This window comes from Lytechinus pictus, chromosome 11 (assembly GCF_037042905.1).
Source record: "Lytechinus pictus isolate F3 Inbred chromosome 11, Lp3.0, whole genome shotgun sequence".
In the NCBI taxonomy this organism is placed as follows: domain Eukaryota; kingdom Metazoa; phylum Echinodermata; class Echinoidea; order Temnopleuroida; family Toxopneustidae; genus Lytechinus; species Lytechinus pictus.
Window position 1 is genome coordinate 29,940,278 of NC_087255.1, and position 13,947 is coordinate 29,954,224.

Sequence of the window (13,947 nt, forward strand, 5' to 3'; positions counted from 1 at the left end):
CCCCCCCGCCCCACCGATTTCTTCTGGCACAGTTATCGTCTGTTTTCTAAATTTCTTTATTTCTTGTTACAGATGATAATCCCGTTATCTTGGTGGATGAGACTATGGTTCAACAGATCCAATCACCAGACTTTCCTCTTGAACCAAGCAACAACTTGTACGATGTTTGGCGGATCAAGGCTCCTCAGGATTATAGCGTGAGGGCGCACTTTGAATTCTTCAATCTAACCTTTGGGTCTCTTCTTACAGTAGGCCACGGTCCTAGTCCTTTATCTTCCTCAATCCAATGGGAATTAACTGGGAGTGAAATACCAGAAGACATAATATCCCCTGGCCAGGAGATGTGGTTTAGATTTGTGACCGACAATGGATTCACCAGCAGAAGAAAACGAAGAGCGGTTGAGTCACTCACTGGAAATGGGTTCTTAGTTAACCTCACTGCAGAAAGGACAGAGGGTGAGTTTTTATGCATCCTTCCGATGTAGGTGATTGCTAAAGTTTTTCTCGAGTTGTCCTTCGTCAATCCGTCTGTACAGTTTTTGTCTCGAAAAAGGGAACCGTATTCTATATGGTGTATGCATATGTGGGCGAGGATGATTCAATAACACAGGAATACTACATACGTGAAATTAACTCGTTTTCGCTTAAAACAAATAGCAAAATAACCGACAGCTAATACAACTCCCCAAAATAAAGTTTTCAGGATCAAATTCTTACAAATTTTGAGTGACGATCTGTACTGATCTGATTTGATTTGGAGGATAACTGGGGAAATGTTCCCAGAGGCCGTCATTAGAATTTTTTAGAAGTTTGGGGTGTAATTATAGTATAAACTTGGCAATGACATAGGCATAAATTGTGAGAGTGTGCTATCGAGAATCCATAGAGAATCCAAGGCCTTGTAACATAAAGCTTAGCTATCGATTGTTGGGCTGATTTCCAAACTTGATTGCAATGATTAGTGTGTATGATCAATCGCGCATTACAAATCAACCCTACGATTAATACGTATATGATACCATGGTTAGTGGGCCAGTGAAGTTCACTAGTAGTGTAAAGATGGCCTTCTGGGAACGACAAAAAGGTAACCATTTGCTTCTACTTGTCGTACTGGCAGGACAAATCGATCCCCCAGATCATCTCTTGAGCGCCTAGCATGTTCGACAGCGTTCGACTTAGTGCAGTCTGATACGATACGGACAGTAAGCCAGTTCGTAGTTACTTTCTGCACATGATCAGAAGAATGTCATGGATTTGAACTAAAATACCACGATGGTTTGATAGTCAATGAGACAAGCAGCAATTTTGATATTTTGATTATTCACATATTCTTTTGAATTGGGCGTTTGGCGACTAGTATTTAACGGTTGTCCAATGTACATTGTAATGGCAACAAGTTAATGCATTCAAAATAGAAATGAAACAAATGCCTTCGTAAGTTGTTGTAAATTGATATCCTATTCTAGTCATCTGGTCTATACAATCCTGATCTGTCAGATATGCTTACACAATATCTTTCTGTGAAATGTGCCTATCCTAATGGAAGAAAGGAGAGGTTAACTGTACAAACTTACTCATAAGGTAACAACGAACTGGTCTATTCAAAGAGAACTTTAGAAGAAACCAATCGGTTAAAAGTTACCCCAAGTAAATAGACTTCCAGGTGTTAGTTTCAACCATCATCGCTTGTTCACTGCAAGAAGCCGAGTAAGAAAAATATGACATGTAATTTTCACGAGTCTTATTTCACTCACCTATTTTTCACCTTTTATTTTCCAGATATCAATGAATGCTCGAGCAACCCGTGTGACAATGGAGGAACTTGTACTGACCTTCTTGGAGGTTTCCAGTGCTTCTGCCCAGATGGGTTCAAGGGTGAATACTGTCAAAGGGGTATGTACCCACCTCATTCTCCTTGATAGACCAGAGTCCCGTCTTACAAAGTGTTGTATTTGATCCAATCAACCTTAACTATGGCAATCCATCACTGTCATAATTTTTTATATAGAAAATTCGTACAACGTCTGTTTGGAAACAAAGGGGAGTACACTGAATGGTTAAAACACTGATGCCTGCTTTGAAATACATTATTCAGAGACACTTTGAAGGGAGATATGTATTTTGGTTTTGGTAGTCGCTGGCTTTTCATAGCTGTGATTGATCGGATCAATCGAAAGTCACTGTAAGACTGGTTCTGTAACACATAGGATAGCAATAAATTGCAGAATTACAATGACCAATAAAGCTCATGGATGCGTTTTCATGTTTTCCATATACTTATATGTATCTCTCACTTTTAAAATTACTCGCTTAACAATTGTCTTACAGATCCACAGCCCCCGACTGATACAAAGATTTGTGAATCTATTCTACCTTATGGAAAGCCACCTCTGTCATATTTCATCTCCCTGAAAATTAATGTGCGCGCAGTACGTTGAAGAAAACAAATTATTATGATTACATGTAGTATTATTTATTTGAACAAATCCTAATACGAAATATAGATGACTTTTATACAAGGTAAAAACAACTGAATACAGAATGGAGCAGTGCAACATGCTGGTCAGGGGTAATAAAAGTATAATGAATAAATGTTGCTCTGAAGCATATCACACCCCCCCCCCACACACACACACACACACATCATATCACCACGAACCAAAATCAAACTTACAAAACATACACATTACAAAAAAAAATCTAACTGATTATTAGGTGAAATTTCAAGATTTCTATAAAAAAATAAGAATAATGAAAATGCATGAACTGATTGATGTTTTAAATTTGACTGGAGAATGGTTGAAAAGTAATAATTACAAACGTGGTATATTGGTCAGTTGAAACAAACTGATTGGTCAAAACGATGACGCATACACCAGTTTTTAAATTTAGTGTAGACTGATTTGACAAATGCATGCTGGCTTTCCATCGTTGAAATAGTTTTCATCAATCATAGCTTTTCGTAAGAGACCCGATTTTTTATTCAATTTTCAAGACTTTTGACATAGTCTAAAATACAAGCGAGTGGTAAGATTCCGACATTTTCTGTATAATATATATTTTTGTGTGCTGATCCCCGTATTTCAGGGTGCTGAACACAAATCTGCCTGTTTCCAATTTATCAATGCCATCTAAACGGAATAATATCTAACAAAATCCTATGTATCCACCTGTAAAATGGTAGGTAAACATGGCATGAATGACATAATCTGTCAATTTCATGCAATTTCATCAATAAAAATGATATTTCCAGATATTAAGGTCATCAAAATAGTTGTAAATGGTCCAAAGCCCTGGTAACAGTTTTTCTCTTTAAGAATACAAAATTTGATTTAAAAAAAGAAAATCTTAATTTTTCAATTTCCCCTCATTCGAGGGAGCTGAACATGGACATGCTTGTTGCTAAATGTAAACATATCATCTTATGTCATTGCCATGGCAAACAAATAACATCTTATTGGCTAAAAATAGTATGGTGGAAATGTGATTTAAGACATACCTCGTAACTTCATGTACGTTATCTATCACGCCTTGAACAGTCTTGGGAGTATTCCTCCAAGAAGACGCCAGAATATTGTTCGTAGTGGAAGCGTGTTTCATAGAACCTGTGCCGCTACCAACTTCTTAAGAGTAGGCTTGAAAGTTTGTGAATAAGGTCAGCAGGCTACAATTAAGGGTGTAAACCTACTCTGGACTTCTGGTCCTATGTGGAAGAAGGAACATGCGTGTATGTTAATCTTGACTTGGTGATTGTAGTATTGCTGGTCATGTACACGTACGCGCTTTCCATTATCGATACCAAGATCGTACTATTAACACTCCTGCAGTTCTTGCAAGCGACACTTTATTAAACACATTTTCGCTGCATACATGCAAATACGTTGATGATACATGGTAAGATGGCGACATTCGGAATCATCCAACTTTCAGTGAAAATGAACAAAAAAGTCATTTTGATCTTCCAAACCAATGACCTGTAAAATTGGACAAAGACCCGCACGGTTTTTCCAGTTGGCATCATTTATCTTGTCTACCCAATTTTGGCTCTCAGCTTCCATTACTGTCGGACTTTCCCATTCTTACCTTCAGTTATTTGAGACATGTGGTATTTCATCAAGTAAAATCAATTTTAATTCAAAATCTAAACACACTGGAGAACCTTGATTGTCAGAATTACCCTTGCAAACACACACAGGTTATTATTGGCCATATGACAATGCATCTCTGTCAATCAAAGCATAGGATTGTTAGCGAATAAAAAGTTGTCAGTGCCGACCATTTCATGAAACTGTGCCCCACACTCTTATTGTTGAATACACTTGTTGTAGTGACAACATGAAACTCCTCTTGTTTAACCTATCCAAATTCAATCCTTATATGAGATTTATATTGCCTTTATCTTTCCCCCTTTCTTGTGAAGAGGTTGACGAGTGCATGAGCAACCCCTGCCAAAACAATGCCACTTGCGAAGACAGAGTCAACAACTTCACATGTATCTGTCCGATTGGTATGACTGGAGTGTACTGCCAGACTGTCGTGGGTAAGTACGTCTGATAAACACGAATCATTCTCTAAGTATTATAATAAGACTTGTGGCAAGTGAAACATTCTTCCAGTTTTTTAAATGTATTGAAACGTACTACAATGAAGACAAAGTATATCTATTTATCAGCATGATTAGCAACAGCGTAAAATTCAAGGGGATTAATCGAGGGTATTTTTTCAATTAATTCAATTAAATTAAACATTTATTTTCTTCCGATTGGCAAAACACAAGTTGCATCCGATTTCATATAAAATAAACAATCAATAATATAGTAATATAACAATGAAAGTAAATACTGTATAATAATTTTGTCATTTATGTACATGGAAGAAGGCGTAAAAAAACAGAAAAGCAGCAGGTGCTTGTGTCGGGATACGCCCGAAAGAGTATGCAAAACAACAAATACCAAACGAAAGGGCTAAGAGAAGGGAAATAAAAGAGAAAAAGAAAAGAGTTGGAGAGGCGAGCAAGTAGAATAATTACTTACTGGCTGTTACAATTATGATAAAATTCCAATGATTTGACATTTTATAACATGGTTCAAAGTATATCACCTTTACCTACAGGAAAATGTAAATTTCTTACCTGAAATCACCATTCTGGGTAAATAAAACACTATGAACATTTTTTTTTGTTGTTGCGGGGTCCATAACGTCTTTCCCTGGACCTATCCTGAATGCATAAAGTCTTTAAATTTTTCTGATTCAATCAAAATATAATTAAAAATTCCGTTTTGTTCAAAGTAAGATTAGTTTTGAAGGGATAATTACTAAATATAGATTTCCCTCTCGATGTACGTCTGATTCCAATTCACCACAATCTCATCAAGCACGATTGATGACCCTTTCTTATATTCGATGATACACCCCAAGATTTCATCGGTTTTGACTTAATTCCTAAGAATGGGTTACCAGCCTATCCTAAAGCCATTCGTAACTTATGAAAAGCTTTATGAAACACGCACCAGGTTTAAATTCACTTTCTTTATACAGATCCATGTTGTGATGACCCCTGTACAAATGGAGGCACTTGCATGACGGTTGGGCTTAGTTATCAGTGTCAATGTGCTTCCGGTTTTACAGGTCCACGATGCGAAACAGGTATCCTATTATCAGTTGACTGGTAGCTTTGTTCATACGTAATATTTAGTTCATAAAAATCTATTGTCATTTTTTTCTTTCACTTCCTCCCCTCGTGCTGCTTAAGAGGCTGCAGCTCAAGCTAAATCCAGGGTTGCGATTTGTATCCTCTGGAAATGGTGCTCTATAAATAAACCTAGTATTTTTATCATTATTATTATTGTAGTTATATGCTAAGTAACACCCTTTGCATGCAAGAGATTAGAGAATTCGTCCTTTTTTCAAAGAAGTGAACTGAAAAGACGTTATGTTTATTTATTTTCACGTATTGACATCTGTAATGGTATCCTATAATCGTCTTCCTAGTAATAGATTCACGAGGTGCAAATATCGCCAAACCCTGAAGTTTGGTTTGTTTTGTGAAGTAAACATAAAATTATATTGGTTCAGTTTTGAAAGAACGTCATTGGCTTCGGGGGGGGGGTGGGGATGTATTTTAAGGTAGAAACTATGCTCATACAATGAATTTCTACATAGGTCGTAAACAGGCAATCATCCTTCCATCTCAGAGTACCCTAAACAGATATTTCAACCCTTTATAATTCTTCAAATATTTTTTGTCATGATAGGGTGAATTATATACCTTTTTTCGTAAGCATATCCAACCTCCCAAAATATACACATTCCCCCTGAATTTGCAAATTTTGATACTTATATGATACGAATTTTTTATACTGGGCGCACTGAAAAAAAAGTACGTGTATTTGTTTACCAGAATTCTGTCGACCTTGCCCACACTGTAAGACAATGAATTTATATTTGATATTGGTGTCCTTACATCTTTAAGGATTAGACTTCCATTACTAAAAAAGAATTATATAATGTCGCCCTGCACGGTACCTTCACTTCCCCGTCCAAACTTAGTCCGCCCTAAATTTTAAGAAATCACATATGGTTCGAGATCATCAACTTTCCACTGCAGAGTTGTGGAATAAAGTACCTCATCACACTTTGATTATGTGATGAGAGATGGAGGAATGCAGATCTTTCCAGAGGGCATGGTAGAGGGTAAAAGGGAAACGCTTAGACAGCGAAGCACTTGGTTTGATATCAAGAAATGGACGGGTCTTAATAATCGATGACTTAGAACAATTGTTCATGAGAGCAACAGATGGGCATAGCCGCCAACCGATTACAAAGCGACGGTATGGGATAACAACGATGTGGCCTGTATGTGAGTACTTTCTTTAACCCGGTAATTCAGACAGAAAATCAAACTTGTTGTTTCAGTCGTTGTATGCAGCAGCAACCCGTGTCAGAATGGAGGCTCTTGTTCACCTAGTGGGGCAGGGTATACGTGCAGATGTGCTTCCGGGTACACTGGGCAGAATTGTGAGACTATAATGATTGGTAAGTTTGTAATGATTAATCAATAGTCTGGACAAATAAAATAACAGCTGTATTGGGTATGACGTTTGCATGTATTGTGTCATTTTCAACTAGATCGTAATTCATGTTGTTGTGTTCATTTGTCAAATATAAGCTTGGCCGCGCTTTAATGGGCACAATGGACGATTAAGTGCATATTATCAGTAACTAGTCATACCTTAAAAACCTGGGTGAAGGGTCTAACCCCCCCCCCAAAAAAAAGAGCAATATTACCATGGCAGTTACAACCAATGGCAAAGTAGTAGTTGTCATCTTCCTCACCATCATCATCATCCTCTGCATCATGTACGGGAAGAGTACATTGGCTAGGGAGTGTTTTAAGAAAGAACTTGTGGTACATTTTATCCGAAAAGTGCTGTTTTATCACACAGTTACCATAGTAACAGCGCTACTCAACCAATCACAATCATGGAAAGTTGTCAGATCCAACAACTTGCCAGACAAAATATTGATGAAACGCTCCATGTAATTCCCGGTCAACAATTTTGGGGGGTAAGTTCATGTATAGGTGATTACTGGGCATACCGCAGTATGCATGAGAGTGGAGATTGACATAAAATTAATCATGGCCGAAGAGGGGATCTGGCCTTTTAGCTTAGGGATTTACCCAAAGTCAGAAGTGATAATTGTTACTTATATGATGCCTCAAATTCGACAAGTAATTATTTTTGGACATTTTAATTGCCAAACCAGAAAGTATCTCTTTTGAATATGAAAGATGGTGCTTGAAGCAAGCGACTTTCTCTTTTATTGATCCAGGTCCGTGTCAAAGCAACCCCTGTAGTGGAGCTGCCAGCTGCGAGGTATATGGAGGAAGCTATAGATGTGTATGCAGACAAGGATTTACCGGGTACAACTGTGACATTGGTAAAGAGATTACTTAATATCGGATTAGTATATATTAAACAAAATAATTATAACAGTAGGAGGAGCATGAGGGGGAAAGATGAGCACCCACTTAATAGTACACTGCGGAAGCCTAGAAGTTTTTTTTTTTTTTTTATAAATGACTTAAAGAAAATATGGAAAGTCACCTCAAACATGTTGAATAGCATGGTAATCTTCCTCCCTGAAATACTCAAATTGTCCTTGATTCCTGATTACTCACGTAGTCTTTAAACGCATGCTAGAATGATAACAAACTGATCAGCGACTCTTGACCACGTTCGTACCACGAATAAGTTATCAAAGAACAAAAATATAGCAGTATGATCCATATTCATTGTTCCAGCCATGGTAGAGCTCTGGACGCGGACACTTCGTGTTCAGGCTGCCGAAGTAATATCTCACGTCAACAACTTAGCAAGTTCTGTAAAAGTAAACAGCCAAAAGTTGAACGCTATTATTCTTGTTAGGATTTCCACGTCATTTACGTCACGCGGAAAAATACTCTTTCTATTCATTAAAAGTATATTTTACGAAAACGTAAGCGGATCTGGCTATGTAATTTTGCCTTTTAAAAAGTAGCAGCTAATGTCTCGCATGGCACATAAATCCTTTCCACCTCTTGAACAATGAATTTCATAACGAGATTAGATTATAAATTTCCACTTTTAAATTCACCCTTCTAGATGTAAACGAGTGTTCAAGTCTTCCATGCCAGAATGGAGGTCGATGTATCAACGGCGAGGGGCGATACACCTGTCAATGTCGTACGGGATACTCCGGCGTCAACTGCGAACAGGGTAGGTACAAACCTTTCAGTTTAGACGTATCAGATAGTTTCTCGAACTTTGCTATTTTAATTGCATGTTTCTAATTGCTTTTCGATTGTACCACAACGACTGCATCCTGAAAACTGGACTTTAATGAATTAAAAAACGTTAATTTCTAATCATGCAAAGTTGGTCTAATGGTAGGTTGTGAGATGAGACAAAACGGAAAATAGACGGAGCGGGTGCAGGGCAATTGGTAATTTATAGATGTGCTATTATAAATGTTGATCACCGTTATCATCCTTTTTTTTTTACTGTACACCATATTGACCGAGTTAAATTTCGTTTGTTCCCCTTCACCAGCTGGTTACTGCGATTTAGAAGGGGAGTGGTACAACGAATGCAACGACAGGATTACTATCACCTTGACATCTAGTGGGCTTGTTCTAGGAGAATATATGACAACTGAAGAGATCACTTTAGGCTTCTCTGGTAAGAACATAGCCTGGTGGGAAGAAGAAAAATCATATTGCCACATAGTGTGTAGTGTGGTCATATCATACGACAACCATTGTGATTAATGAAACACACTACGAAACAAACTCGCATTGTGAAATCTAATATCATAATCATATCGCAATTACCACTTTTCAGAATAAAGGCCACTACTCGCTAGTCATAATGGGAGAAGAGGGCGGGGACGAAGAAAATAGTGTTTATTACAAAATGTTCCTATGCATCCCGATCAAATGATTGGCTGAGATCTATCATCTGACCGATCACTTATTGAACCTAACAGGGAAATTTGCGAATTACATAATGACTATAGATATATTGGCCGGTCATGGTTTTGAATATTGTTTCTCAAATAAAAAGGATCTAAATCGCTATCTTCTAGAACATGATAATTTTATGATATTTTATGGAACATATAATTATTAAAAGCCAGGGCATTATTACACGCACTTGCTACCTTAGACACAATCCAACGCCTCTTGCTATGCCTCGGGCATAATTACCTCATGTATGTAAAATACCAATGCCATCGATGTGCATTATAATCATGATAATTATGTATGATATTTCCCGCAACGGATTGATCCAATAGTTTTTTCTTGAATTTCTTGTCATAGCACCTACAGTAGTGGTGGGCTATGCCAACCAGAACAAGGACTTCCCAACCTTTGGGTTTCTAGTCGGTAGAAACAATGGTCAATCTACTACCAGCTGGTCTGGTCAATGTCAACTCTGTGATGGGGAAGAAGTCCTTTATACGACTTGGACGAATACCATTGAAGCAAACACGTGTTCAGACATCAAACGATCTACTCGGTAGGCACTACTTATTACGATTCATATGGCACTTGTAGCAGTAGTAGTAGTAGTAGTATTTATTTCCGTATTAAAAGCACAATTATATACAATAAAATACGGTGGATAGTCCACATTCACCGTGACGGGCACAGTCACGCTGGTCTTCCGTGGGGTCCAAAACATTAAAACCAGATTAAAATAACAGATGTACAGAAGATAAATGAAAATAGTGACGAACATAAATGATTGAAAATACAAATATCAACAGTAAACATATTTAGATAAAACACCGCAAAAAGAAACAAAAATGAAGGTGCGTTATGAAAGTGCGTTGTCAGTATCTGTTTTAACTTATTTGTGTTATGGTAGATGCGCATATGACAAGCTCTACTTTTTGCTGAATGCAGTACGTATTTGAAAAGAAACCTGTAAGAGCCTATTTGAGAAGGAAAAATCTTAAAAATTAGAATGAAATTTTTGCGACCTTAAATGAATTTTATTTATTGAATATAAAGGTAGTTATTATTGTCGTGGTCTATTGGTTCTGACTCTCGCCTTTGAAACAGAGGGTCGTGGGTTCGAATCGTAGCCATATGGCGTGTTTTCCTTCAGCAAGAAATTTATCCACACTGTGCTGCACTCGACCCAGGTGAGGTGAATGGGTACCCGGCAGGAGTAATTCCTTGCATGCACTGAGCTCCGGTGATGGTAGCTCGAGTTAAAGCCGGGGTAATAATAGCAGCGCTTTGTATCCTCTGGCAAAAAGCGCTTTATAAATCCAGTTATTATTTTATTATTATTATTATTATTATTATCTATCACGTATATATGACGTACAAATAATAATAGTTGTCAGTCCTCTTTCTTTATATTCTGTTTTCTTCACACTTCTTTCAGGTTGGGGCAAGACAGATGGACCCGATATCAGCAGAGTATAGCACCGCAAAGAAATATTTAGCAAAGTTGAAATCACTGACTCGTATCCTGAACTCCATTTTTAACTGTAACAGTGGTCTACGGGTAACTAAATTTGACTCAAGTCTTCAACAAGTAAGGGTCGATTTACTATTTCAACTTTAACCATGGACTATGGGTAGCCACATTTGACAAATATAATCAACAGTTGATGATGGTCAATTTACTACATTTTAAACTTAAAGCATGGGTCTGGGTAACCAAATGTCACTCAAACAGTTGATGTTCAATTTATTACAAAGTTGGATATGAAAAAAAAATTGAAATTGTCTGGCAGTGGTAAGAAAAACGAATTACCTTAAAACGGAATGCAGTAAACATAATAGAAAATAAAATTTTAACAAAGTTTTGATACATTTGGCTTCCCATAGGTTTAGCAAAGATTAAGACTGTAGGTTGATAAAAACCATTGGTTGGAGTATGGTCCACCCAGGTATATATGCAATGTGTCTAATCTATTTGGACCATAAATATATTATGAACAAGTGGGCACTTCATCATTTTTCTACAAATTATTGTAACTACCCAGGTCTTTCGGGTTCTTCCGAAATCGCATTTTGTTTCATATTTTTAAAGACTCCAAATGGTTCTTGGAAGGTTCTGTCCATTAATGAATTTTATAATGTGTAAATATTGTTTTTAACCACTTTCTATCTTTTTATGATATTATCATAATCGATCAAAATGGTAATCCCATAATTACATCTGTCGTGAAATTCACACTAAAACGTCACGCGAGGTTCACCTAAACCTTAAGAGTCAAAAGGAAGGATTCTTTGGCCGGTAAATACCGAATATCTCAAAGTAAACACCAGCAATTTGTTTTTGTTCGGCTTCCAAGTACTTCCTTAAGTACAGCATGTACAGAAAGGGTCACAATGAAAAAGTGAAATATCTTCAACGAACAAATCAAATATTTCTGTTTACTAAATGTGTATGACCAAATCTTGATTTAGTATAGGTACCAAATTCAATTTTCAAGTACTGAATCTTGTCTAGTTGATAATGTGAATGCTGCTTGCGTCACAATGAAATGGCTGATTGCATAATAATACAGGTGAATCTGCCTGTGTTAACCGGAGAAATATGTTCGACTTTGTCATGAACACATTGTTTGCATATTCTGGTGTGAAATAATGCTTCGAGTAAGGTGATTGATTTAAAGGGTTACTCCAGGCTGAAAATTCACCAAGAAAAATGCTGAAAATTTCAATAAAAATCTGATTGCAAATAACGAATTTATTGAATTTTAAAGTTGTGCAATATTTTTGGGAAACAGTTATTTGTACATCGTCATGAATATTTATTAGGTGAGCTGATAATGTCAATTCCTCATGTTATTATTTGAAATAATAATAATTTCATAATATACATGTATATGACATTCTCCTTAAAGGGGAATGAAACATTTGGAATAAGTAGGATTGTGTCGAAACAGAAAAAAATAAAAGAAACAGATCAACGAAAGTTTGAGAAAAATCGGACAAACAATGAGAAAGTTGTAAGCATTTGAATATTGCAATCACTAATGCTATGGAGATCCTCCCATTGGCAATGCGACAAGGATGTGTGATGTCACATGTGAACAACTTTCCCTTTGATGGACTATAAAATACCCCCAAAATGTCTCTTTTTGCTTTTTCTTATGGTGATACGAACTCTTTATCCATGATGTATTCTTTGAAAATATGTATTACATGCCCTCCTATAGAAAGAACATATGATCTACTGATAGATGTGATAAAAGAGGCAATTTTTTTCCCATCAGCTTACTTCACCTACTGAAGTCGTTTCTTACCCCTATTCTCCTGACTTTAATGAAAAAACTGCTGAGACCCACATTGTAAAGTTAAAATGCTGCACTAAAGAGTGCAATTCACGCTCACTCATGCATGGAATTTCAATTTGATAATTCATGAAATTTGCTTTAACAATTTAAATTGATAATGAATGACCATTAATTCATCACAACACCCTCAAGTTTGCAAGTTCCAAGGAACTCGCCTCTCAAAAACTGAAAGAAACCGAAAGGCTAATTCCGGCCCACCCTAATTTTCATACCCTTTGTTTAAGTGGGTAGTGCTCACTCAAGCATGAATAGATTTCCAATATTTTTGTGTCATTTGAAAGATGACTTTATTGACTTTCCATATATATAAGTCTTTCCCCAAAAAGTGATATACTTTTTATTTGGCAGCCATTTCAAAAGTGTATAGTTTTTTGGGGGGACGCACTGTAGATAGTTAGAAGAGTTGTCGTTAGTATCTGATTACTGTATGGCTTGTGCTCTGTTATGTAGGATTTATATTTTTTTTTAAGTTTTTATGTATGTGTGGGTGTATTAATGTATGTATGGAGAAACTGTATGTAGTAAAATATTTGAAATAAAGTTTGTATAACGGCGTCTTCGTGTTATCTTTTCTTTTATTTTAAATTTAATGTTGTGAATCCGTTGCATATACATAATTGGAAATGAACTTTGTTGGAAGTATAATGCATTACCTCTTTGTCTCATATATATATATATATATATATATATGAATATATATATGTGTATATGAATATATATATGTGAATATATATATGTATATATATATATATATATATATATATATATATATATATATATATATATATATATATATATATATTATAAATATATATATAAATATATTAATATATTCATCTAAGAATATAAGAATCACAATATGCTAGAGTAGAATACCATTAAAAATCATAGATTGTAAAGAAACGGAGCATAAGTCTCAAAATGGAAGCCAAAGTCACACACCCCGTCAGTGCCCATGGTGTGACAAATAAAAAAGAGAAATCAAAATATGTTTCTGAAGCAGTCTTTGAAAGCTGTATTTCAAAAAACATGAAAATACATAAGATATTTACAAAACATTAAAATGCATAGGAAAATAAC

The 13,947-nt window shown here is 36.2% G+C and overlaps 1 protein-coding gene across 1 annotated transcript in view; it reads left to right on the forward strand.

Moving 5' to 3' along the window:
* LOC129271152 (uncharacterized) overlaps positions 1 to 13,422 on the forward strand; it is a 31,316-nt gene extending 17,894 nt beyond the window's left edge. The window contains exons 12-21 of the mRNA XM_054908516.2: positions 73 to 456; positions 1,780 to 1,893; positions 4,421 to 4,540; positions 5,539 to 5,646; positions 6,916 to 7,035; positions 7,834 to 7,941; positions 8,646 to 8,759; positions 9,093 to 9,221; positions 9,863 to 10,061; positions 10,941 to 13,422. Coding sequence (XP_054764491.2) covers positions 73 to 456; positions 1,780 to 1,893; positions 4,421 to 4,540; positions 5,539 to 5,646; positions 6,916 to 7,035; positions 7,834 to 7,941; positions 8,646 to 8,759; positions 9,093 to 9,221; positions 9,863 to 10,061; positions 10,941 to 11,001 — 1,457 coding nt within the window. The 3' untranslated portion in view covers positions 11,002 to 13,422. The remainder of the gene's footprint in view (positions 1 to 72; positions 457 to 1,779; positions 1,894 to 4,420; positions 4,541 to 5,538; positions 5,647 to 6,915; positions 7,036 to 7,833; positions 7,942 to 8,645; positions 8,760 to 9,092; positions 9,222 to 9,862; positions 10,062 to 10,940) is intronic.
* The last annotated feature ends 525 nt before the right edge of the window (positions 13,423 to 13,947 follow it).